Below are 24,252 nucleotides of genomic sequence, written 5' to 3' on the forward strand. Positions count from 1 at the left end.
GACTGAGGATGGGGGCTTAAAGATGGAAATATGAGTTAAGGCTTGGAGTTATAAGTAAAAAGGTTGTGTTTTGTTACGTTGATGAAAAAATTAATCAATTGTCGATCTAAGAAAGAAATGGAAAATTTTATTTGAGCGAACCTGAGGATTATAACCTGGGAGATAGTCTTTCAGAAAGCTCTGAACTCTGTTCCACCCACTAGAAGTCACAGCAGTTAAAGAAGTTTTTGAGGGCTTCCCTGGTGGTGCAGTGGTTGAGAGTCCGCCTGCTGATGCAGGGGTCACGGGTTCGTGCCCCGGTCCGGGAAGATCCCACATGCCGCGGAGCGGCTGGGCCCGTGAGCCATGGCTGCTGAGCCTACGCGTCCGGAGCCTGTGCTCTGCAACGGGAGAGGCCACAACAGTGAGAGGCCCGCATACCGCAAAAAAAAAAAAAAAAAAAAAAAAAAAAAAAGTTTTTGAGACAAAGTGTTATACGTCAAATGAAATATTGAGAGAAGGAAGGCTGTCTCCCAAGGAGTTATGGAGTAGTGTGTCATCCTGACCCTATACAAGATTTAGAAGGACTATCTTCTAAGGAGGTCTGGTTAATGAAGATGCCCAATACACTCTAAGGGGGAGGGAGGAGGCCCAAACTGGCAGAGAAAAATTTTGTTTACATTTTTCTTGTCTTGCCATAAAATATGAATTTTATTTCATCAATTATCAGAGAGTTATTTGCGGTGGCGAAAGAGTAGGGTGGGCGAATGGGCCTAGAAGAGGCAGAAAAAAAGTAGTTGGGTCTTATATTTTGAGGGTTTTGACGCGACCAGTCATTATAATTGCAGCTTTCAAATGTTTCTGAAAAACAGTGCTTTTAATATGGCTTGGGGCGTCAAGAGAGAGGTGGACCAGAGGCTGCAATTAGCCTGCTGGTGGACAAAGCAGGGAGTGCGAAGATGGCAGAAACCTTCAGAGGGAGAAGGGTATTTAATGGCCAGTACTGGTCAGGAGGTAAGGAAGGAGTGTGCACGAGTAAGCAGGGCTGCGGAACAAGGCTTATGGGGATGGCACAAGCACGCTGAGCGGCAAAGGCTAAGCCCAAATCAGGCGGGTTGCAGCCTGCGAGGGTACTCGCCAACCCCCGTTCAGCCCGCAGGCGTTTGGCCCCGCCCCTTGCCCGCCTAGCAGCCGTCGCCCCGCCCCGTTACCGTCTTCCCTCCCGGAGCCTGTGGCCCAGCGCTCCTTCGGTCTCCAGGCTTGTGGACCCCTGCGGCCGTCGTCCGGCTGGCGCCAGGTCGGCTCGGCGGAGGGAGGGCCTGGGCTGTGCGTAGGCGGGAGGGAGGTTGCCTTTCCCCGTCTCCCTCCGGGCCGCCTGAGGCGGGAGGAAGCAGCGGCAAAGTCCGTGGGCAGCATGGCAGGAGCTCCGGATGAACGCGGCCCGGGCCCCGCTGCGGGGGAGCAGCTGCAGCAGCAATGCGTCGGGTGCCAAGTCTTCACGGAGCGGCTGGCTCAGGGGAAGCCACAGCAAGGATTCCTCTCCAGCTTCTTCACCAACAACCAGAAGTGCCAGCTTATGCTCTTGCAGACGTTGGAGACAAGTAGGAGCCGTGAGCCTGGGGGCTGGGCGTCTGCGGAGGGTGCGGTGGGGGGTGTCTGAGAGCCGGCGGGCAGGGAGGGGCCTTGGTGCCGCTCCGCTAGGGGGTTCAGGGTTCAGCCCAGGTGTGTCAGGGGCGGGGTTCAGGCACCAAGTGCAGAGTTAAAGGCAGATTCTTGTGAGGGCGGGTATGGGGGTCTGAGCCTAAGTTTCCATCAGAGGAAGCGCCGAGGCCCCTTTCAGCACTACTTTTGCTTGCGGCCTGAATGAGGAGTTGGGTTAGGAGTTTGCCCTTTCCGTCACGCGCACTGGTCTGACAGATCCTTTGATATTTTAGGTAAATTATGCAGTAATATGAGGAATTGAGAGTCCAGGTGAAGCAGAGTTTTAAAGAGCCATGTTAATTAAGGCATACCTGCTGAAACTGCACAACTCAGATGGGATTTGAACCCCGCCAAAACTCAGCTTGGGACTTGAACCCGCAGGCTGGGACTCGAACCCACTGTCTTTTAATTGAAATTGCACTCCTGGTCTCAGGACTTAATGAAGCTCAGGTTCTTTATGTCTCACTGCAGAAGGAATTCGGCGAGAGGCAAAGTGATAGGTAAGATGTAGATTTATTGAGAGAGATACACACTCCATAGACAAGAGTGTGGGCCATCTCAGAAGGTGAGAGTCCCTGGGAGATACACATTCCATAGACAGAATGCAGTCTGTCTCAGAAGGTGAGAGTGGCCAGGAAATATGGGTGGTTAGTTTTTATGGGCTGGGTAATTTCATAGGCTAATGAGTGGGAGGATTATTCCAACTATTTTGGAGAAGGGATGGGGATTTCCAGGATTTGGGCCACTGCCCACTTTTTGGCCTTTTATAGTTAGCCTTGGAACTGTCATGGTGCTCGTGGGTGTGTCATGTCGCATAAGCTAATATATTACAATGAGCGTATAATGAGGCTCAAGATCTACTGGAAGTTGAATCTTCAGCCATCTTGGGCCTAGTCTGTTCTAACCAGTTTATGTTGTGTCCACAACAGCTCTGTCATTCTTTAAGGGTTGTGCCCTGCCCTCTTCCCTCCTGTTAAAAACAAGTTTTGCAGTCCTACCCTTTGATGGAAAGGGTTCTTAACCTTCATACATGGGTGAACTTCAGAGTGTAGAAATTCATGACATAGACTACGAAACCGTGTGTGTATGCCCCTAAATGCATTTTTCTGGGGAGAGAGTTCATAGCTTCATGATATTCTCAGAGAGGCCAACGATCCCAAAAAGGTTAAGAACCACTGTTGTGGGTTAAATAGGGACACATCTATTGACCAATTTTTCTCTAATCCCCGGGACATTGCACTAGAGATTTCTTAACTTTTTTACATTGCCATCTAAAGTTTACTTTAGATACATTTAGAAAATCAAAGACTTAAATTTACTATTCTAAAGTAAAGTTACTGTTTCATAGCTGGCCAGTCACAGTTCAAAAGTCAAACATCCAGTTATTTTCCAGCCTTCTTGAGATTACCCACATCTAGGGAATCAAGGGAGGAGGAGGGGGAGTAGAGGAAATGTTGACATTGTATTTACTTTGCAAGTATGTATTAAATGCCTCCTAGGTTCTGGTTTGGGCAAATACAGAGAGGAGTTGGGACCCTGCCTTAAAGACGTTTCAAAGTGGAATGCAGTGGAAAGAACATAGGCTGCAGAATTAGACATGGGTTCAAATTTTGATCCCTTGTTAAGTATGGAAGAGTGATTTAACTCTCTGATCCTCTCTGTCTTTATCTGAGGAAAAAAAAAAGGGAGTGGGGGAGGGATAAAAATACCCCTTTTAGGGTTGTTGTGAGGAATAGATTTTATGAGTATAAAGTGCCAGCATATCAGGAGCTGAATAAAGAAAAGGTAGCTGTTCTTACAGTGGCAGAGCCAAAAAGTGGAGGAAGAGTTGATATAGGTAGGATATGAGGAGGGCCAGGTGCTGAACTTGAGACCCAGTAGGAATTAACCCGCCTCAACCTTCCAAGGGGAAGGCTGCTGGGAGAACCTGTTGGTGGTATTAAAGCATCAACTTGAAGCTTTAAAATCCTATCCCTGGGGTGAGTGTGATGGGAGAAATCAGGTCTCAAGGGCGACCTTTGTTTTTTTTTCTCCAAAGCAAATCCATTCTAAATACTGCAGGTCCTTTTTGAAGTCCCAAACCAATGTGCCCCCAGAATTTTTTTTTTTTTTTAAAGAGGACTGTAGGCTTTTGAATCCATTTCAACTTTGTAAAACTCTTAGTTGCTTGAATAGTAATGCACTTAGTATGGTGCCTGATACCTGATATACACTAAATAATACTTATTATTAATAATAATTGTTTTATTGTTAACACTCTTAAGAGGGGACAGGTTAGTAAAGCAGTAACCTATACCTAACTTTTTCATCCCACACTACTTTTACTTACCTGTTTTTGCTTTCAGCACTTAAAAACCTTGATTTCTTTCTCTCTCTCTCTCTCTTTTTTTTTTTTTGCTCATGTCACATAATTTGCTGTGCATTTATACTCTCAGACCAGACATCTAGGCGAAAAGTTGATATTAGAGGCACTTGGGTTCATAATACTTTGCTGTAATTTTAGCAGGCTCATAGATTCTTTTCTTTTTTTTTTTTTTTTTTAAATAAATAACAACTTTGGGCTTCCCTGGTGGCGCAGTGGTTGAGAGTCCACCTGCCAATGCAGGGGACATGGGTTCGTGCCCCAGTCCGGGAGGATCCCACGTGCCGCGGAGCGGCTGGGCCCGTGAGCCATGGCCGCTGAGCCTGTGCGTCCGGAGCCTGTGCTCTGCAACGGGAGAGGCCACAACAGTTAGAGGCTTGTGTACCACAAAAAAAAAAAAAATCATCCACCTCACTACAGATAACTCAGTTTCATTTCTTTTTATGGCTGAGTAATATTCCGTTGTATATATGTGCCACATCTTCTTTATCCATTCATCTGTCGATGGACACTTAGGTTGGTTCCATGTCCTGGCTATTGTAAATAGTGCTGCAATGAACATTGTGGTACATGACTCTTTTTGAATTATGGTTTTCTCAGGGTATATGCCCAATAGTGGGATTGCTGGGTCATATGGTAGTTCTATTTGTAGTTTTTTAAGGAACCTCCATACTGTTCTCCGCAGTGGCTGTATCAATTTACATTCCCACCAACAGTGCAAGAGGGTTACCTTTTCTCCACACCCTCTCCATGATTTATTGGTTGTAGATTTTTTGATGATGCCATTCTGACAAGTGTGAGGTGATATCTCGTAGTTTTGATTTGCATTTCTCTAATGATTAGTGATGTTGAGCATCCTTTCATGTGTTTGTTGGCAATCTGTATATCTTTTTTGGAGAAGCGTCTATTTAGGTCTTCTGCCCATTTATATATTGGGTTGTTTGTTTTTTGATAATTGAGCTGCATGAGCTGCTTGTGTAGTTTGGAGATTAATCCTTTGTCCATTGCTTCATTTGCAAATATTTTCTTCCATTCTGAGGGTTGTCTTTTCGTCTGGTTTATGGTTTCCTTTACTGTGCAAAAGCTTTTAAGTTTCATTAGGTCCCATTTGTTTATTTTTGTTTTTATTTCCATTTCTCTAGGAGGTGGGTCAAAAAGGATCTTGATGTGATTTATGTCATGGAGTGTTCTGCCTATGTTTTCCTCTAAGAGTTATATAGTGTCCGGCCTTACATTTAGGTCTTTAATCCATTTTGAGTTTATTTTTGTGTATGGTGTTAAGGAGTGTTCTAATTTCATTCTTTTACATGTAGCTGTCCAGTTTTCCCAGCACCACTTATTGAAGAGGCTGTCTTTTCTCCATTGTATATTCTTGCCTCTCTTATCAAAGATAAGGTGACCATATGTGCGTGGATTTATCTCTGAGCTTTCTATCCTGTTCCTTTGATTTATATTTCTGTTTTTGTGCCAGTACCATACTGTCTTGATTACTGTAGCTTTGTAGTATAGTCTGAAGTCAGGGAGCCTGATTCCTCCAGCTGTTTTTCTTTCTCAAGATTTCTTTGGCTATTCGGGGTCTTTTGTGTTTCCATACAAATTGTGCATTTTTTTGGTTCTAGTTCTGTGAAAAAATGCCATTGGTAGGTTTTTATTTTAAAATTTATTTTATTTATTTATTTTTCGCTGCATTGAGTCTTCTCTAGTTGCGGCGAGCGGGGGCTACTCTTCATTGCGGCGCTCGGGCTTCTCACTGCGGTGGCTTCTCTTGTTGCGGAGCACAGGCTCTAGCTGCGCGGGCTTCAGTCGTGTGGCTCGCGGTCTCTAGAGCGTAGGCTCAGTAGTTGTGGTGCATGGGCTCAGTTGCTCCACAGCATGTGGGATCTCCCCAACCAGGGATCGAACCTGTGTCCCTGCATTGGCAGGCGGATTCTTAACCACTGTGCTGCCAGGGAAGTCCCCCATTGGTAGTTTGATAGGGATTGCATTGAATCTGTAGATTGCTTTGGGTAGTAGAGTCATTTTCACAATGTTGATTCTTCCAATCCAAGAACATAGTATATCTCTCCATCTGTTTGTATCATCTTTAATTTCTTTCATCAGTGTCTTATCGTTTTCTGCATATAGGTCTTTTGTCTCCTTAGGTAGGTTTATTCCTAAGTATTTTATTCTTTTTGTTGCAGTGGTAAATGGGAGTGTTTTCTTAATTTCTTATTCAGATTTCTCATCATAAGTGTATAGGAATGCAAGAGATTTCTGTGCATTAATTTTGTACCCTGTTACTTTACCAGATTTGTTGATTAGGTCTAGTAGTTTTCTGGTAGCATCTTTAGGATTCTCTATGTATAGTATCATGTCATCTGCAAACAGATGACTTCTTTTCTGATTTGGATTTGTTTTATTTCTTTTTCTTCTGTGACTGCTGTGGCTAAAACTTCTAAAACTATGTTGAATAATCGTGGTGAGAGTGGGCAACCTTGTCTTCTTCCTGATCTTAGAGGAAATGGTTTCAGTTTTTCACCATTGAGAACGATGTTGGCTGTGGGTTTGTTATATAGCCTTTATTATGTTGACGTAGGTTCCCTCTATGCCTCCTTTTTGGAGAGTTTTTATCATAAATGGGTGTTGAATTTTGTCGAAGCTTTTTCTGCATCTATTGAGATTATCATATGGTTTTTATCCTTCAGTTTGTTAGTATGGTGTATCACATTGATTGATTTGCATATATTGAAGAATCCTTGCATTCTTAGGATAAACCCCTCTTGATCATGGTGTATGATCCTTTTAATGTGCTTTTGGATTCTGTTTGTTAGTATTTTGTTGAGGATTTTTGCATCTATGTACTTCAGAGATTTTGGCCTGTAGTTTTCTTTTTTAATGACATCTTTGTCTGGTTTTGGTATCAGGGTGGTGGTGGCCTTGTAGAATGAGTTTGGGAGTGTTCCGCCCTCTGCTATATTTTGGAAGAGTTTGAGAAGGATTAGGTGTTAGTTCTTCTCTAAATGTTTGATAGAATTCGCCAGTGAAGCCATCTGGTCCTGGGCTTTTGTTTGTTGGAAGATTTTTTTTTTGCCGTATGCGGGCCTCTCACTGTTGTGGCCTCTCCCGTTGCTGAGCACAGGCTCCGGACGCGCAGGCTCAGCGGCCATGGCTCACATGCCCAGCCACTCCGCGGCATGTGGGATCCTCCCGGACTGGGGCACGAACCCGTGTCCCTTGCACTGGCAGGCGGACTCTCAACCACTGCACCACCAGGGAAGCCCTGTTGGAAGATTTAAAATCACAGTTTCAATTTCAGTGCTTGTGATTGGTCTTTTTATATTTTCTATTTCTTCCTGGTTCAGTCTTGGAAGATTGTGCTCTTCTAAGAATTTGTCCATTTCTTCCAGGTTGTCCATTTTATTGGCATAGAGTTGCTTGTAGTAATCTCTCATGATCTTTGTATTTCTGCAGTGTCAGTTGTTACTTCTCCTTTTTCATTTCTAATTCTGTTGATTTGAGTCTTCTCCCTTTTTTTCTTGATGAGTCTGGCTAATGGTTTATCAATTTTGTTTATCTCCTCAAAGAACCAGCTTTTAGTTTTATTGATCTTTGCTATTGTTTCCTTCATTTCTTTTTCATTTATTTCTTATCTGATCTTTATGATTTCTTTCCTTCTGCTAACTTTGGTTTTTTTGTTGCTGTATTGTTCTTCTTTCTCTCTAATTGCTTTAGGTGTAAGTTTAGATTATTTATTTGAGATTTTTCTTGTTTCTTGAGGTAGGCCTGTATTGCTATAAACTTCCCTCTTAGAACTGCTTTTGCTGCATTCCATAGGTTTTGGATTGCCGTGTTTTCATTGTAATTTGTCTCTAGGTATTTTTTTATTTCCTCTTTGATTTCCTCAGTGATCTATTGGTTATTTAGTAACGTAGTGTTTAGCCTCCATGTGTTTGTGTTTTTTACGTTTTTTTTTTTCCTGTAATTGTTGATTTCTAATCTCATAGCACCGTGGTCAGAAAAGATGCTTGATATGATTTCAGTTTTCTTAAATTTACCAAGGCTTGATTTTTGACCCAAGATGTGATCTATCCTGGAGAATGTTCCATGTGCACTTGAGAAGAAAGTGTAATCTGCTGTTTTTGGATGGAATGTCCTATAAATATCAATTAAATCTATCTGGTCTATTGTGTCATTTAAAGCTTGTGTTTCCTTATTAATTTTCTGTTTGGATGATCTGTCCATTGGTGTAAGTGAGGTATTAAAGTCCCCCACTATTATTGTGTTACTGTCGATTTCCTCTTTTATAGCTGTTAGCAGTTGGCTTATGTATTGAGGTGCTTCTATGTTGGGTGCATATATATTTATAATTCTTTTATCTTCTTCTTGGATTGATCCCTTTGATCATTATGTAGTGTCCTTCCTTGTCTCTTGTAATAGTCTTTATTTTAAAGTCTATTTTATCTCATATGAATATTGCTATTCCAGCTTTCTTTTGATTTCCATTTGCATGAACTATCTTTTTCCATCCCCTCACCTTCAGTCTGTATGTGCCCCTAGGTCTGAAGTGGGTCTTTTGTAGACAGCATATGTACAGGTCTTGTTTTTGTATCCATTCAGCCAGTCTTTGTCTTTTGGTTGGGGCATTTAACCATTTACATTTAATGTAATTATCGATATGTATGCTCTTATTAACATTTTCTTAATTGTTTTGGGTTTGTTTTTCTAGGTCTTTTCCTTCTCTTGTGTTTCCTACCTAGAGAAGTTCCTTTAGCATTTGTAGCTGGTTTGGTGGTTTTGAATTCTCTTAACTTTTACTTATCTGTAAAGGTTTTAATTTCTCCATTGAATCTGAATGTGATGCTTGTTGGGTAGAGTAATCTTGGTTGTAGGTTTTTCCCTTTCAACACTTTAAATATGTCCTGCCACTCCCTTGTGGCTTGCAGAGTTTCTGCTGAAAAATCAGCAGTTAATCTTATGGGGATTCCCTTGTATGTTATTTGTTGCTTTTCCCTTGCTGCTTTAAATATTTTTTCTTTGTATTTAATTTTTGATAGTTTGATTAATATGTGTCTCAGCATATTTCTCTTTGGGTTTATCCTGTATGGGACTCTCTGCACTTCTTGGACTTGATTGACTATTTCCTTTCCCAAGTTAGGGAAGTTTTCAACTATAATCTCTTCAAATATTTTCTCAGACCCTTTCTTGTTCTCTTCTTCTTCTTGGACCCCTATAATTCGAATGTTGGTGTGTTTAATGTTGTCCCAGAGGTCTCTGAGATTGTTCTCTATTCTTTTCATTCTTTTTTCTTTATTCTGCCCCTGGCAGTTATTTCCACCATTTTACCTTCCAGGTCACTTATCCATTCTTCTGCCTCAGTTATTCTGTTATTGATTCCTTCTAGAGTATTTTAAATTTCAGGGGCTTCCCTGGTGGCGCAGTGGTTGAGAGTCCGTCTGCCGATGCAGGGGACACGGGTTCATGCCCCGGTCTGGGAAGATCCCACGTGCCGCGGAGCGGCTGGGCCCGTGAGCCGTGGCTGCTGAGCCTGTGCGTCCGGAGGCTGTGCTCCGCAACGGGAGAGGCCACAACAGTGAGAGGCCCACATACAGCAAAAAAAAAAAAAATAAATAAAAAAAAAAAATAAATTTCAGTAGTTGTGTTGTTCATCACTGTTTGTTCGCTCTTTAGTTCTTCTAGATACTTGTTAAATGTTTCTTGTATTTTCTCCATTCTGTTACTGAGATTTTGAATCATCTTTACTATCATTACTCTGAATTCTTTTTCAGGTAGGTTGCCTATTTCATCTTCCTTTATTTGGTCTTGTAGGTTTCTACCTTGCTTCTTCCTCTGTAACATATTTTTGTTGTTTCATTTTTTTTTTTTTTTTTTTTATGAGTGGTGCTATCTTCTTGTCTTACTGGTTGTTTGGCCTGAGGCGTACAGCACTGGAGTTTGCCGGCAGTTGGATAGAGCTGGGTCTTGGTGCTGAGATGAGGACCTCTGGGAGGCCTCACTCTGGTTGATATTCCCTGGGGTCTGAGGTTCTCTGTTAGTCCAGCCGTCTGGACTTGATGCTCCCACCACAGGAGCTTGGCCCGACCTCTGGCCTGGGATCCAAGATCCCGCAAGCTTTGTGATGCATTAAAAGGAAGAAAGAAAGAAAAAGGAACAGTACAATATCAAAGAATAAAAAACAAAATAAAATTAGAAAGATAAAAAATATATTAGGAAAAATAAAACTGTAATTGAAACAACTGCAACATGGTAAAATAAAACCACAACAGAAAAAAGAAAAAAAAAAGGAGGGGGATGAACAAACCAAAAGGAGAGAACAATAACAAAGTATAAAGAATAAAATAAAATTAGAAAAATAAAATATTTATTAGGAAAAATAAAAATATAAAAGAATGAACAGCAATGAGTCAACAAGGTAAAACAGAACCCCAATGTAAAAGTGGAAAAAAGAAAAAAAACAAAAGCCTTGGCTATGGCAGTGGAACTTAGACAGGGGCGGAACTCAGGCAGGGGTGGGGTTTAGGGTGGGGCAGGACCTAGGCAGGTTGGGGGTGATGTTTGAGCATGGCACAGGGCCTCTGCTTAGGACCTGCCTGTGGAAGGGGAGAGGCAGCATGTCCAAAGGAGTGCCTCTGGAGTGTGGAGTTCCAGAGTTTGGAGGTAGGGCACTGAGTGGGGGTGTGTGGGTGGGGTTTAGGTCCAGCATGTTGGATGGGGTCTCAGAGGGTGTCTCCGAGTGTAGAGGTGGGGCCCTGGGTGGGGGCGTAGGGGCAGGGCTTGGGCTCTGTGGGGCTCGAGGGAGGCTCTGAGGGCAGAGGATTAGGCCCGGGAGCCCAACAGGCTTCCTGGTGCCTAAGTGGACAGGGAAAGCACTGGCCCGGTTCCTTTGTGCCCCTCCCCCACCATCTCCTGCAGGGTCTCCCCCATCGCCACTGGACCCCTAACCATGGGGGGTCCCACTGGGTGTAGGAACTACTCCCCTCCCCCAGCCACCCCTCAGGGGTGCTGGTCCCGGAGGTCCGGCCTTCACTTTTGCTCCCCCTTCCCTCCCTCCCACTCCCTCAGGACCCATGTGGCTGGAGGGGGCCTAGGTGGGCAGACGATCAGGCCTGGGATCTCAGCAGGTTCCTGGGGGCCCAACTGGGCAGGGGAAACATGGCAACTCTCCCTTTTGATACTCTGCCCTCCCAGTGGTTCCCGAATTTCCCCCTTCGGGTGTGGGGATCCCTTGCCCTCCCCCAGCCACCCCTCAGGGGTGCCAGTCTCATCTGGCCTCCACTTCTCCCGCTTCGCTCCCCCAATGCCCCATGTCCTACCCAGTTGCTGGGGGTTCCTCCCATCCCCTTAGGTGTCTGTGGTCCCCCACCGGTGCCTGGTAGGTGCCCTAGTTGTGAGGAGATACGCATTCCGCATCTTCCTAGTATGCCGTCTTGACTCCGCCCCTGCTTTTTTTTTAATAAAGTTTTATTTTATTTTATTTTATTTATTTTTGGCAGCATTGTGTCTTTGTTGCTGTGTGCGGGCATTCTCTAGTTGTGGTGAGCAGGGGCTACTCTTTGTTGCAGTGCTTGAGCTTCTCGATGTGGTGGCTTCTCGTTGTAGAGCATGGGCTCTAGGCACGCAGGCTTCAGTAGTTGCAGCACACAGGCTCAGTAGTTGTGGCTCTAGTTAAGTCTTTGAAGGCCCTAGTTAAGTCTTTTTTCTCTTTTCCAAATCTGCAGATCCCTTTCTTGCTTCCTGTGGAAAATAGTCCTGAACTGTTCTAGTCACCTTCTCCTATGGAACAACTTCGGTTGGCAGGTCCTATTTAGAGTATGGTATTCAGAATGGGACACTATTCACAGACCAGGACAGACAGTAGTGTGGCTACCTACTGCCTTCCTCTAATCTGGATACTGTGCTGCTGTTTGTTTCTATGGATATTGGTCCCAAGTTTCCTCAGTCTTTTGGTGTGTATGTGTGTGTTGTGTGTGTGTGTATGTGTATGTGTATATATATTTATTTATTTTTAAAATAAATTTATTTATTTTATTTATTTTTGGCTGTGTTGGGTCTTCGTTGCTGCACACAGGCTTTCTCTAGTTGCAGCAAGCAGGGGCTACTCTTTGTTGCAGTGTGTGGGCTTCTCATTGCGGTGACTTCTCATCATGGAGTATGGGCTCTAGGCGCGCGGGCTTCAGTAGTTGTGGCATGCGGCTCAGCAGTTGTGGCTCACGGCCTCTAGAGCACAGGCTTAGTAGTTGTGGCACACGGTCTTAGTTGCTCCGCGTCATGTGAGATCTTCCTGGACCAGGGCTCGAACCCGTGTCCCCTGCATTGGCAGGTGGATTCTCAACCACTGCGACACCAGGGAAGCCCCTTGGTATATATTTTAATACATTGTGTTTGATCATTTAACTGAAAAGCATATTTGATGTTATCTAAGATGTTTGGTACTACCCATTTTGGTAATTCTATCAGTGTTTCATTTCATTAAAGACTTGCTTTTATGTTAATTTAAGCTTATCTTTTCATATTCATTTTTTATCATTTTTAAGATAGTGTTACTTTGCTAAGATTTGTGAGGTTTTGTTTGATAATATCTTATACTGTTATTTGGATAATTTATTTGGTGCTGTTTTTTTCTAATTACCATATGTAACTGAATCAATATCTTTCTAGATCCATATGTTAAACTGCTGCTTGATGCCATGAAGCATTCGGGTTGGTAAGTGAATCTTTTTGAAGTGCTGCTCTATATTCTGGCTGCTGAAAACAAAAAATCCCCACCAAAACTGGAAGTACTTCAGATATTTCACTTCAGGCCACAAAGCCCTTTTTCCATACGGTAGGTGGTGGTGGTTGGCTGCACTGTCTCCAGGCAGACCTTGTTCTCTCTGGACCTCTTCAGCCCTAACTCCACATCTCTGGCTCTAGTATTCACCTCAGGTATTTAGTAAAGACGATACTTAAAATCTTACTTGTAAGTAATCACCAAACCTGGTTTTTCCACTATGCCAGTCTCAGCATTATCCTTAATGGAGAAGAAATCTCAGCTTGTTATGCATGTAGAAGCCTTCCAGGTGTTGTTTAACTTTGAGGAGACCGGAAGAAGTGATTTCTGAGGTCCACTTCTTAACATTCTGGCCCAAGGGCAGAAACGCCAGCATATTTCCAATATGGTCTTAATTAGTTGATCAAATTCTTTATGGAATCATAGCATAGCATTTGAACTGGGATAGATTTTTGCAGAGACAGTTTCCTTATTTACAGATGAGAGAACTGAGTCCTGAAGGTGTTGAGTTGCTTTCCCAAGGTGTCCTATGTGGTAGTGATGGAGAGATGTGTCATCTGGGTCTCCTGGCCCAGGGCTGTTTCCCCTGTGCCCCAGGCACACTACTTCTGGACGTTGTCTTTTTAATCCATTCTTACCTTCCAGCGCTGTTAACAAAGAAAGACACTTTTCTTGTGAAGATTGTAATGGAAATGTCAGTGGAGGTTTTGATGCTTCGGTGTCTCAGGTAGGCGGTGTACCACGTTGTCTTCTTTCCTCCAGTTCTCTCTCCTGATGTTTGCTGATTGCCTTCTACGTGCTGGGCATTCCATTTGGTAGACTTTGTGTAGAATTCAAAAAATGAGTTAATTGTAGTCCTTACTCTTAAGGTCCTTACATCTCACAGGGGAGACAAGACAGGAATGCAGAGATAATGATAAAATTTGAGGCGGGTTAAACTCTTTGAGGTGGGTGTGGTTACCACAATAGGACAGTGATGTGATTGACTGAAAGATGCCAACAGAGTCAGCTAGAGGATGTAAAGACTCTTCAGGGGCAAAGAAGACAAAGACTGTTGCCAAAAGCAGGGGTAGCATGAGCAAAGGTGACATGTTGAGAAAGCACAAGGTGTATTTGGGGAATGGCATGTTGTCTAGTTCAGCTGGAGGGCAGGAATGCGTGGGGAATGAGGAGAAATAGGATTGGAAAGAAAGATAGGCTATACGGTGGGAGGCTTTGAATGCCAAGATAGAGTTTCACCTTTACACAGTGAGAAGTGATAGATCTTTGAGAATTTTTGATGAGGAGAGTGAGTTTTCTCATCTGTAAAATATGCGTAATGATTGTATTTATCTTATAGAATGATAATGAGAATTAAATGAGATTTCTCTTGTAAACTACTTATCATAGTAAGCAGAGCACTTAAGTCAATAAATGTTACAAGTTTTAAGTCAATGGGGGTTTTGACAGTCTTGAGGTGGTAGATGGATATGTCATGTGATATGAGGGTAGATAAAAGTGTTATAAGTCACTGTTTCCATCATGAATATATAACACATTTAAGTACATTTAATTGTTTCATGCTAGGGAATTTTATATGTATTTTAGTTATTTATAGCTGTTTCATGGTAATCATGGGAAAGAGCAACATAGCAGAGGGGTGAGATGTCTGAGTTTTGGAGTCAGATAGGCTGAGTTCAAATCCTAGTTCCCCTGCTTATTAGCTGTGGGGCTTGGGCAAGTTATTTGTTTTATTCTCAGTTTCCTCATTTGTAAACTGACAATCGCAACACCTATAGCTCTCAAGATGGGTCTTGGTAAGTTCATCCTCTTTGGGGCTTAAATTGAGTGCACATTTTGAATCTTCATCTTATTTCTCAGCTGTGTTATACACAGTTGGGTACTCTTTTATTTTTTAAATTAAAATTTCTGTTGTGAAGTATCTCATTCATATAGAAGAGTAAAATACCTGTATGTACACTTTCAGTCATAATAGTAAAATGAACATCTCTATAACTACCACCCAGATTTGAGAAATAAAACACTGCCAGGACTTCAGAAGCCTGTGTGCCCCTCTTGGGTCACAACCTGCTCCCTTCCTTATTCTTTCTGTGATAACCATTCCCTGCTTGTCTGAATGGTTTTGCCATGTATGTGTACAGTCCAACGATGTGTTTAGTTTCCTCCTTTTAAGCTTTATACTTGGGGTCATGTGTAATACTTTGTCATTTTATGAAATCATACAGTCTTTGTAACTTAATTCTTTCGTTCAACATTGTGAGATTCTTCTGTGTTGTTGTGTGCACCTCTGGTTAATTTAGTTTGTGTTGTATATTATTCCATTGTATGTCTGTACTAGAGTTTACCCTATCGAGTATTGATTGTTTCCAACTTTATTATTATTATAAACAGTGCTGCTGTGAATATTCTTCACCTTCTCTCCCAGTGCTCGTGGGCAAGAGTTATTCCAAGGTATATGGCTAGAGTGGAGGTCATATCACATGCATACACTTGACTTTAGCAGCTAATGCCACCTTCTTGCCATGGTTTCCAGTATGCAACACTCTTGTGGTTGCTCCTTTGCTAACTTAGCTTCCTCTACCAACCCTTAAATGAAGTCCCTTAATCCTTGGTGTTCGAGCCCCTTCTTTTCTACTCTGCACTCTACCAAGGGGATCTCATTTACTTTGCTGCGTCAGAGCTTTCTCTTGAACTCCACATCCATATAGCCAAGTGTTCACTGAACACTTGGATGTCCTAAAGGCACCTCAGACCTGACATGTCCAAGTTCAAATTGATTTTTACCATCCTCCATTCCCACCCAACCTGGTCTTTTAATTTTGCATATCTCGGTGAACAGTACCACCGTCCGTCCTATTACCCATGCCAGAAATTTAGGGATCATCCTTGATACCTCTGATTCCCTTCCCATATTCTATCCAACACCAAATTTTGTCCAGTCTACCTCCTAAATACCTTTTTAGGCTCCCACCGTCCTAGCTCTGGGACTATTATCTCTTGCCTAGAATACTTCATTCGCCTTCAACTAGTCTCTATGCATCCAGTTTTGATCATCTTTTGTTTATTTTTCCAACTGTGGTCAAAAGGATAAAAACAAAATAAAACACCCCCTACTTCACTACTCCCTTTCAGTGACTTCCCACTGTTGTCAGGATAAAGAGTGATTTGGCCCCTGCTGACCTCACCAGCCCTATCTCATGCCTACTGCCTCCAACTTTGTGCTTCGTACTACAGGCCTGCCTTCAGCTTCTAGAACATTCTTTTCCTTCAACCCTCCCCCTACCCTTTGCCTGTGTTGTTCTCTGTCTGGAATGCTCCCTTCCCCTCTCCTCGAATTTAACTCCTGTTCATCCATTAGATCCCAGTTTAAACATTCCTTCTGCAGAAAAGCCTTTCCCAACCCTGCAGACCAGGTCAGGCACTCTCATCCTATGTACTCGTGACAACCTGGGTTTTTCTTCATGACAATTGTCACTGCATGTGTTTAAACATTTTGGTAAATATTTGATTATAAATCTCTAGTAGGTCTTGATAAATATTATTTGAATAAGTGAATGTTGATTGAATGTATATAAAATATCTGGGACATGTCCCAGTGTCTGGCACACAGTAAGTACACAGTAAGTGGGGACTATTATTATTAGGACCCCTCACGTCTTTATTATTCTTATAGGGTCCTGCTCAGTGTGCTGCTGGCTTTTTGCACTTCTTTCTGAAGCTCTATCTGAGGACTTTTCCTGGCAATTCTAGTAGAATGGGACAGTGTGGTCATTCATTGTTGATTCATTGCTTATTGAGAGACTTGATAAGAAACATTTTACACATATTCTCATTTAATTCTCACAATTCTAAGAGGTAGGTACTCTAAGTCATCTCCTTTTTTATAGTTGAGGAAACTGAGGCACTGAAAGCTTAAGAAACTTGCCCAAGGTCACTGACTTACTAAGGAGTGGGGCTGGAATTTGAATCTCCCTGCTTCATTCCAGAGTCCACTCTTAATATAAGACTGTGGAGTCTAAGATGGCTGGTACAGTCAACCCAGTGAGGATGGTGTGAGAAGAAGAGTCCTTAAACTAAGTGCTGTGTAGTCCAGAGAGAGGAGGAGGGAGAAGTTAGCCATTGGGAAGGCTTCATGGAGCATGTATGGTGAAGACCGAGCCATGATGGAGGGGTGGGTGTTGGGTGGATAGAGTGGGTAAGGCTTTCCAAGCAGTTGAGCCCACTCAGGTGAGAGAGAAGATGGAATCTACGAAGTGAGAGTAGATCTTAGAAATAACCGAACTTTCCTCATTTTGGTGCTTCTTAGATTGTTTTGTGCCAGAATAATATCTGTAATCAGGCCCATATGAACAGAGTGGTCACCCATGAGCTCATTCATGCATTCGATCATTGTCGAGCTCATGTCGACTGGTTCACCAACGTCAGGCACTTGGCCTGCTCTGAGGTAAGTTTTATTGTAGAAGGTACTTTTTCCCCAAGGACACTGTTGTGTGTTTGAACATTTTATTCAAGTATGATTTAAATGTATTCCTTTTCTTGTCATAATTCCACATTAATCTTCAGTTTACATTTTTAACTATTGAATACAATTATTTTAGATACAGCAGGTAGACATTTTAAGTATCTTTTTAGAATTGTCTTAAATATAACCTTTAAATCCTAATAATAGTGATGACTTTTTTTTGTGTGTGGTACGCGGGCCTCTCAGTATTGTGGCCTCTCCGGTTGCGGAGCACAGGCTCCGGACGCGCAGGCTCAGCGGCCATGGCTCACGGGCCCAGCCGCTCCACGGCATGTGGGATCTTCCCAGACCGGGGCATGAACCCGTATGCTTTGCATCGGTAGGTGGACTCTCAACCACTGCGCCACCAGGGAAGCCCGTGATGACTTTTAATAATAAGCTATTTTTCCTATGGAATAAACTATATAATACAAAAAATTTATAGTTAACATTTACTGATGGGCTGTGTGCCAAACCCTGTGCTGTTTGTGGACTCTTATTTAATATTCACAACAGCCCATTGAGGTAGATACTGTTATCCCCATTTTATTTCTGTGAAAAGTGAGGCAGTTGTTCAGATACCATAACATAGTAAGTGGCAGAGGCAGGATTACAACCAAGGTTCTTGACTGGTTTGCAGTGCTGCCTTCCATAGGTAAAGTTCCTAGCTTTCCCTAGAGTAAACAATTCGTTTCAAAAATACAACATAGGAAGATATTTATTATTAAGCATTTTGGATTGCTGTCAGAAATACACACATATATATGCTCCTAGAAAGACATTTGTATTTCATACTTGCATTTCATTAATTGAAGAGTGCAATGTGCTGAGAAGCAAAAGAAAACTAATATAAATTTCAAGCTTATACTTTATAACTTAGATTATTTTCTCTTTCCCTTGAAATTAATAAGCAACCTCATTGCATGTGATTATAACTCATATTATTTGGAAAGAAGACTGAAATCTGAGCTTTTAAATATTTCTCTCTCTTGGGTGTTATGAGAATTAATGCCTGGTAGCTAGTTAAGGTGTGTTAAGTGCTTTGAGCTCCTCAGAGGAATGAAGCCATGTTGTTATAGAAGTAACAAGAAGTGGGCCATTCTGATTGCAGTGAACGAGCAAAAACGTGGCTAGGTTAGCTGTAGAATCCATGTGGGTAGTTCCATGACTTTTTCACCTATTAAAGCTGCTTTTTACCTTAAAGATATAGAAAATTAGAAAATACATACTAACTTCAGGCTGTCATGTTCATAGCATGACCAGTTTGGAATGTTCTTGATTCTCTGTACCACTTAATTTTTCATAGGCCAATCAAGACCCTGGAGGAAGGGCATGAACTTACACGGGTTTAAGGGAAGGTCCAAGAGAGTTTCAGTGATTTGGGCTAGGAGAGCTGGGAGGTTTGTGTGCCTAAAGTGTCTTAGGTACTGATGTATTCAGTTTTAAGCTCACATTGAAACTCAGTTTGTAGATCTTTGGAAGAATGCTTTCTTGAAGTTCTTTTGGTAATTTCCAGAAGTGTTTGTATTTTGTAGAGAGCATAATCTTTAACTTTGAGGTCCAACTCTTTGACTTTTGGTCCCAAAAGAAATTAGTTCTGTCTGTAAGACTCTGGTGGAAAGTTTTGAAAATTCCCTTTGAACAGGTGATTGCCCCCAGTGTATTTGGCGCTGCCTAGTGTAGCTCATGGATATCTGCTCTTTTTCTTAAGAACTTTTTAAGTCAATAGAGTTAAAAAAAAAAATCTTACAGGTACTCTGTTCTCAGAAAAATATACCAATTTTTTATTATTTTACAATTAAAAAAATCATTTGATATAAAGGTGTAGAGCACAAGTGCTTATTTTCTTTTTGTTTGCCTTCTGTCTTTGTGATAGGTTCGAGCTGCTAACCTTAGTGGAGACTGCTCACTTTTAAATGAAATATTCAGGTTACATTTTGGATTAAAACAACACCATCAGGTAAAAACTAACCTATGAAATCGTTTACTGTTAAGAGTGCTATGAGTGGAAATAATGAATAGAAAAATGAGAAGTACATTTAGTATTTGAATTTTGAAAGAACCACTTATATGAAAGAATACAAAATGTGTATCACTTAAGCCAAATAGATGGAATTCAGTTCTATTTTATAATTATGGGCAAGCTATGTGACTAAGTGAGAGATTTTCACAGTGAAAAGAGCTACGGTCTCACATGTGGGATACTTTTGGATGGGGGTAGATAAGGACTGGAAGTGAAATCACAGCCTGTCTTACTTTTATCCTAACAGTACTGGACTTGTGTTTTGAAACCATCACAGTATTCTCTAGACAAAAAAAGTAATACCTGCCAGCACAGAGACTGCACTGCAGCGCATTGTGTATTAGCACACCTTTAAAGGCTATATGACGTGACAGCAAAGCTTTGGATCAGCACAGACTTGATTATGATGAGCTGAGCTGAGAGATTTTGTAAACAAAACAAAATGAAAACTATAGGCAAGATCATCCTGCTAGAAAGCTTTTTTGTTATTGTTGTTGTCTAAAAGAAACACTGTATTTTTTTTATTGGGGTATAGTTGTTTTACAATGTTGTGTTAGTTTCTACTGTACTAGTAGAAAGATACAATTTACGGTCCATGATAGATAGGCATGGGGAGAGGAAGTTTAGAACTGATGGACTGGTGAAGAATGTGAGCAGTTCTGCCCATAGCAACCAATGGGCTCTGTGTCCACACTTAGGAGAAAGGCTGGTCAGAGCTCTTCTATGGGAAGAGGTTGCTGGGCCAATGTGTCAGGTACATGGGCATCAGGATAGCAGTTTTAACCAGATGCAGAAAGGACAGGCTTGGAACAACAGCAGGAAGGCCCTTGGTTCTCCAGAGAAAAGAGTTACTCAACTCTGGGGAGGAAGGTAGAAAGTCACAGTGAACTACGAAGAGAAATTTTGAACTCAGTGAATGGGAGTTAGTTAGAAGGCAAACCTGGGGCCTGGGAAGGGTGGCCACTCTGATAGGGCTGTTATGCTTTCAGCCTGTGCCAAGTCCGCTTAGTGATGTGCCACTGACTTGTGCTGCATGTCTTCCGTGCCCTCCAATCCCTGCTCATCTGGTGAATTCAGCTCAGGCGGCATTTGAATGGGCGGTGTGTTCTGGCTCTCAGTGGAAGTAGGGTGCACATCAGAACATCCCAGAGAAGAGGCTAATGCAGTTAAGGCATGTAATCCGGGGTCCAGAGTCTTTGAAAGAGAAATCTCTCCTCTTTTTAACTTGGGTAACAGCAGCAGAAAATGAATAGAACTAGCAATAGGATGGAAAATACGTGGAGGTAGTGGGAGAAGAGTCCTAGAGAACAGAGTCCCTGCTTTTGTACAGTATGTACCCAAGAAAAAAGTTGTTTGATTTTTTTTTTTCCCCTGAAAAATTAGGATGCCTTCAAATTTTGTGTGTATGTATGTGTGGTTTCCTGTTGCCTCCAGGGGAGATGCCCCTCTCGAAGGAAAAGTTATCTAGCATTGGTCACCTGAAAAGCTAAGGGAGAGAGAGGCACAGGAGTATATTTCATATTTATTCAAATTAAAAAACTCAACCAGAACCTTATTTATAGACTTTTTATGATTTTGCAAATTTGGAGTTACTGTTTAGCAGATACTGCCTAGAAATTATCATCATTAGGAAAGATAAGAAGAAGGGAGGAAGGGAAGGAGATCTTACTTATACCTAAATAATTTTAGATTGAGCTAAACATGTTCCATAATTTAATCTTTCTTCTTTGGACTGATAGAAATTAATAAAATAACATGAGAGGAAATTAATTTTGACTGTGGTTCACACATTGTATAAAATGTTACTATTTCATGACAGAATTTTCATATATTAATAAAATTAAAGCCACATACTTTTCTCCTTAGACTTGTGTGCGAGACAGAGCCATTCGTTCTATCCTGGCTGTTAGGAACATCAGCAGAGAAGTAGCTCAGAAGGCTGTTGATGAAGTTTTTGAATCTTGTTTCAATGACCATGAACCTTTTGGAAGGATCCCTCATAATAAGACCTATGCAAGATATGCTCATAGAGACTTTCAAAACCGGGATCGGTACTACTCAAATATATGAAGACGATGACATTTTATATTGCAGAGCTTCAGTGATCATGAAGAAAGTATGGTTCCCAAGTGGACAAACCTAAAACGTAAATGATCAATTAAATACAGAGAAGACACAGAAGGTGCTGATTCTAGCATCAGAAAAAGTAACTGTGGTAAGAAATGAAACTGCCTTAAACTTCAAGGCAAAAATTGTATCTTTGTAACTAACCATTTGGTAAATAAGGAAAATAAATTGTATTTTTTAATTTTCTACAATGTACTTGTTATTGTTTGTGTTTTATTTTTTATGATTGTGATTTGCTTTTATTACATTTTAAAACTTCATTATGAAACCTGTGAAGTATGCCCTTTATGATGTGTATGTCTTCTTTGGAAAAATGTCTATTCAAATCCTCTGCCCATTTTAAAATCAGGTTGTTTGTTTATTTTGATGTTGAGTTGTGCGAGTTCTTTGTATATTTTGGATGGTAACCCCTTATAAGATACTGTTTGCAAATATCTTCTCCCATTCAGTAGGTGGCCTTTTCATTTTGTTGATGGTTTCTTTTGCTGTGCAAAATCTTTTTAGTTTGATGTAGTCCCATTTGTTTATTTTTGCTGTTGTTTCCCTTGCCTGAGGAAACATATCCAAACAAAAATTAATAAGACTGATGTCAAAGAGTTTACTGCCTATGTTTTCTTCTAGAAGTTTTATGGTTTCAGGTCTTACCTTTAAGTCTTTAATTCATTTTGAATTTATTTTTTGTGTATGGTATGAGAAAGTAGTCCAGTTTGATTTTTTGTATGTAGCTGTCCAGTTTTTCCAAACACCATTTATTGAAGAGACTGTCTTCCTCAATGTATATTCTTGCTTCCTTTGTCATAGCTTAATTGTCCATATAAGTATGGGTTCATTTCTGGGCTCTCTGTTCTGTTCCATTGATCTATGTGTCTGTTTTTGTGCCAGTACCATTACTGTTTTGATTACTGTAGCTTTTTAAAAAAAAATCATTTAGTTAATTATTTTTAGCTGCGGTTGGGTCTTCATTGCTATGTGGGGGCTTTCTTTAGTTGCAGTGAGTGGGGGCTACTCTTTGTTGCAGTGCGTGGGCTTCTCATTGCGGTGGCTTCTCTTGTTGCAGGGCACGGGCTCTAGGTGCACAGGCTTCAGTAGTTGTGGCTCTCAGGCTCTAGAGTGCAGGCTCAGTAGTTGTGGTGCACGAGCTTAGTTGCTCTGTGGCATGTGGGATCTTCCTGGACCAGGGCTTGAACCCATGTCCCCTGCATTGTCAGGCGGATTCTTAACCACTGTGCCACTAGGGAAGCCCTGATTACTGTCGCTTTGTAGTATAGTTTGAAATCAGGGAGCATGATACCTCTAGCTCTGTTCTTCTTTCTCAAAATTGTTTTGGCTATTGTTTTTTGTGTTTCTATACAAATTTTAGAATTATTTGCTGTTCTAGTTGTGTGAAAAATACTATTGGTATTTTGATAGGTATTGCATTGAATCTGTAGATTGCTTTGGGTAGTATGGTCATTTTAACAGTATTGATTCTTCTAATCCATGAGCATGGTATATCTTTCCATCTGTTCATGTCATCTTCAGTTTCTTTCATTAGTGTCTTGTAGTTTTCAAAGTACAAGTCTTTTACCTCTTTAGATATATTCCTAGGTATTTAGTTCCTTTTGATGCAGTTGTAAATGGGATTATTTTCCTAATTTCTCTTTCTGATACTTCATTGTTAGTGTATAGAAACACAGCAGATTCAACAGCATATTAACAAGACCACACACCATGACCAAGTGGGATTTATTCCTGGATCACACATGATGACCAAGTGGGATTTATTCCTGGATTGCAAGGATGGTTCAACATATGAAAATTGATCAGTGTAATATACCACATTAACAGAGTGAAGGAAAACTATAATTTGAAAAGAAGCATGCACCCCAATGTTCATAGCAGCACTGTTCATAGTAGCCAAGACATGGAAGCAACCTAAATGTCCATCAACAGAGGAATGGATAAAGAAGATGTGGAACATATATATAATGGAATATTACTCAGCTATAAAAAAAAGAATGAAATATTGCCATTTGCAGCAATATGGATGGACCTAGAGATTATCATACTAAGTGAAGTAAGACAGAGAAAGACAAATATCATATATCACTTATATATGGAATTTAACAAAATGATACAAATGAACTTATTTACAAAACAGAAACAGACTCACAGACTTTGAAAACAAACTTATGGTTACCAAAGGGGAAATTTGGGCAGGGGGAGGGATACATTAGGAGTTTGGGATTAACATATACACACTACTATATATAAAATAGATAATCCACAAGGACATACTGTATAGCACAGGGAACTCTAGTCAGTATTGTGTAATAACCTATATGGAAAAAGAATGGATGAATGTATATTTATAACTGAATCACTTTGCTGTATACCTGAAACTAATACTACATTGTAAATCAACTATAATATAAAATAAAAATTAAATTAAAAAAAATTATGAAAATGAACAGGCAAACCATGGACTGGAAGAAAATATTCGTTTATCTGACAAAAGAATTCTTATGTGAAAATATAGACTTTCTATAACTCAAGAATAAAAAGACAACCCAATTAAAAAATAGGTAAAACACTTAATGGATACTTTTCAAAGGAAGCTACATAATTGGCCAGTAAACACATGAAAAATGTTTAATATTAATCAAATAAAAGGAAAATTAAAATCACAATGAGAAACCACTCCAGACCCACTAGGAAAGCAAAAATTTAATAGACTGCTGACAATATTTGTTAGGATGTGAAGCAAACAGAACTCTCATACATTACTGGTAGGAATGTGAAATAATACAATC

General features: G+C 41.0%; 1 protein-coding gene across 8 annotated transcripts; it reads left to right on the forward strand.

The window, feature by feature from the left end:
- Positions 1 to 1,059: 1,059 nt before the first annotated feature.
- ATP23 (ATP23 metallopeptidase and ATP synthase assembly factor homolog) lies at positions 1,060 to 23,872 on the forward strand. Of its 8 annotated transcripts, none has more exons than XR_010835828.1 (7): positions 1,241 to 1,589; positions 12,698 to 12,743; positions 13,455 to 13,536; positions 17,116 to 17,253; positions 19,187 to 19,270; positions 21,200 to 21,548; positions 23,122 to 23,872. XR_010835828.1 is itself a non-coding variant. In XM_059082347.2 (7 exons), the coding sequence occupies exons 1-7, from the start codon at positions 1,456 to 1,458 to the stop codon at positions 21,401 to 21,403; spliced, it is 708 nt and encodes a 235-aa protein (XP_058938330.1). In that variant the 5' UTR covers positions 1,241 to 1,455; the 3' UTR covers positions 21,404 to 21,645. The 8 variants fall into 8 exon arrangements, 6 of the variants coding, with proteins under 6 accessions (XP_058938340.1, XP_058938330.1, XP_066865763.1 ...); XR_010835829.1 differs by having other exon boundaries at positions 23,129 to 23,748; XM_059082347.2 differs by lacking the exon at positions 23,122 to 23,872 and adding an exon at positions 2,152 to 2,180 and having other exon boundaries at positions 1,241 to 1,580; positions 21,200 to 21,645.
- The last annotated feature ends 380 nt before the right edge of the window (positions 23,873 to 24,252 follow it).

The sequence above is a fragment of the Kogia breviceps genome, chromosome 12 (assembly GCF_026419965.1).
Source record: "Kogia breviceps isolate mKogBre1 chromosome 12, mKogBre1 haplotype 1, whole genome shotgun sequence".
NCBI classification, from domain to species: Eukaryota; Metazoa; Chordata; class Mammalia; order Artiodactyla; family Physeteridae; genus Kogia; species Kogia breviceps.

What these genes read in the sequence shown, in the direction of transcription:
- ATP23 (XM_059082346.2), top strand. Translation starts at nt 1,394, where the DNA reads ATGGCAGGAGCTCCGGATGAACGCGGCCCGGGCCCCGCTGCGGGGGAG. An exon ending in GCCATGAAGCATTCGGGTTG is followed by an intron (nt 12,744 to 13,454) that starts GTAAGTGAATCT and finishes CTTACCTTCCAG; the next exon opens with CGCTGTTAACAAAGAAAGAC. An exon ending in GATTAAAACAACACCATCAG is followed by an intron (nt 19,271 to 21,199) that starts GTAAAAACTAAC and finishes TTTTCTCCTTAG; the next exon opens with ACTTGTGTGCGAGACAGAGC.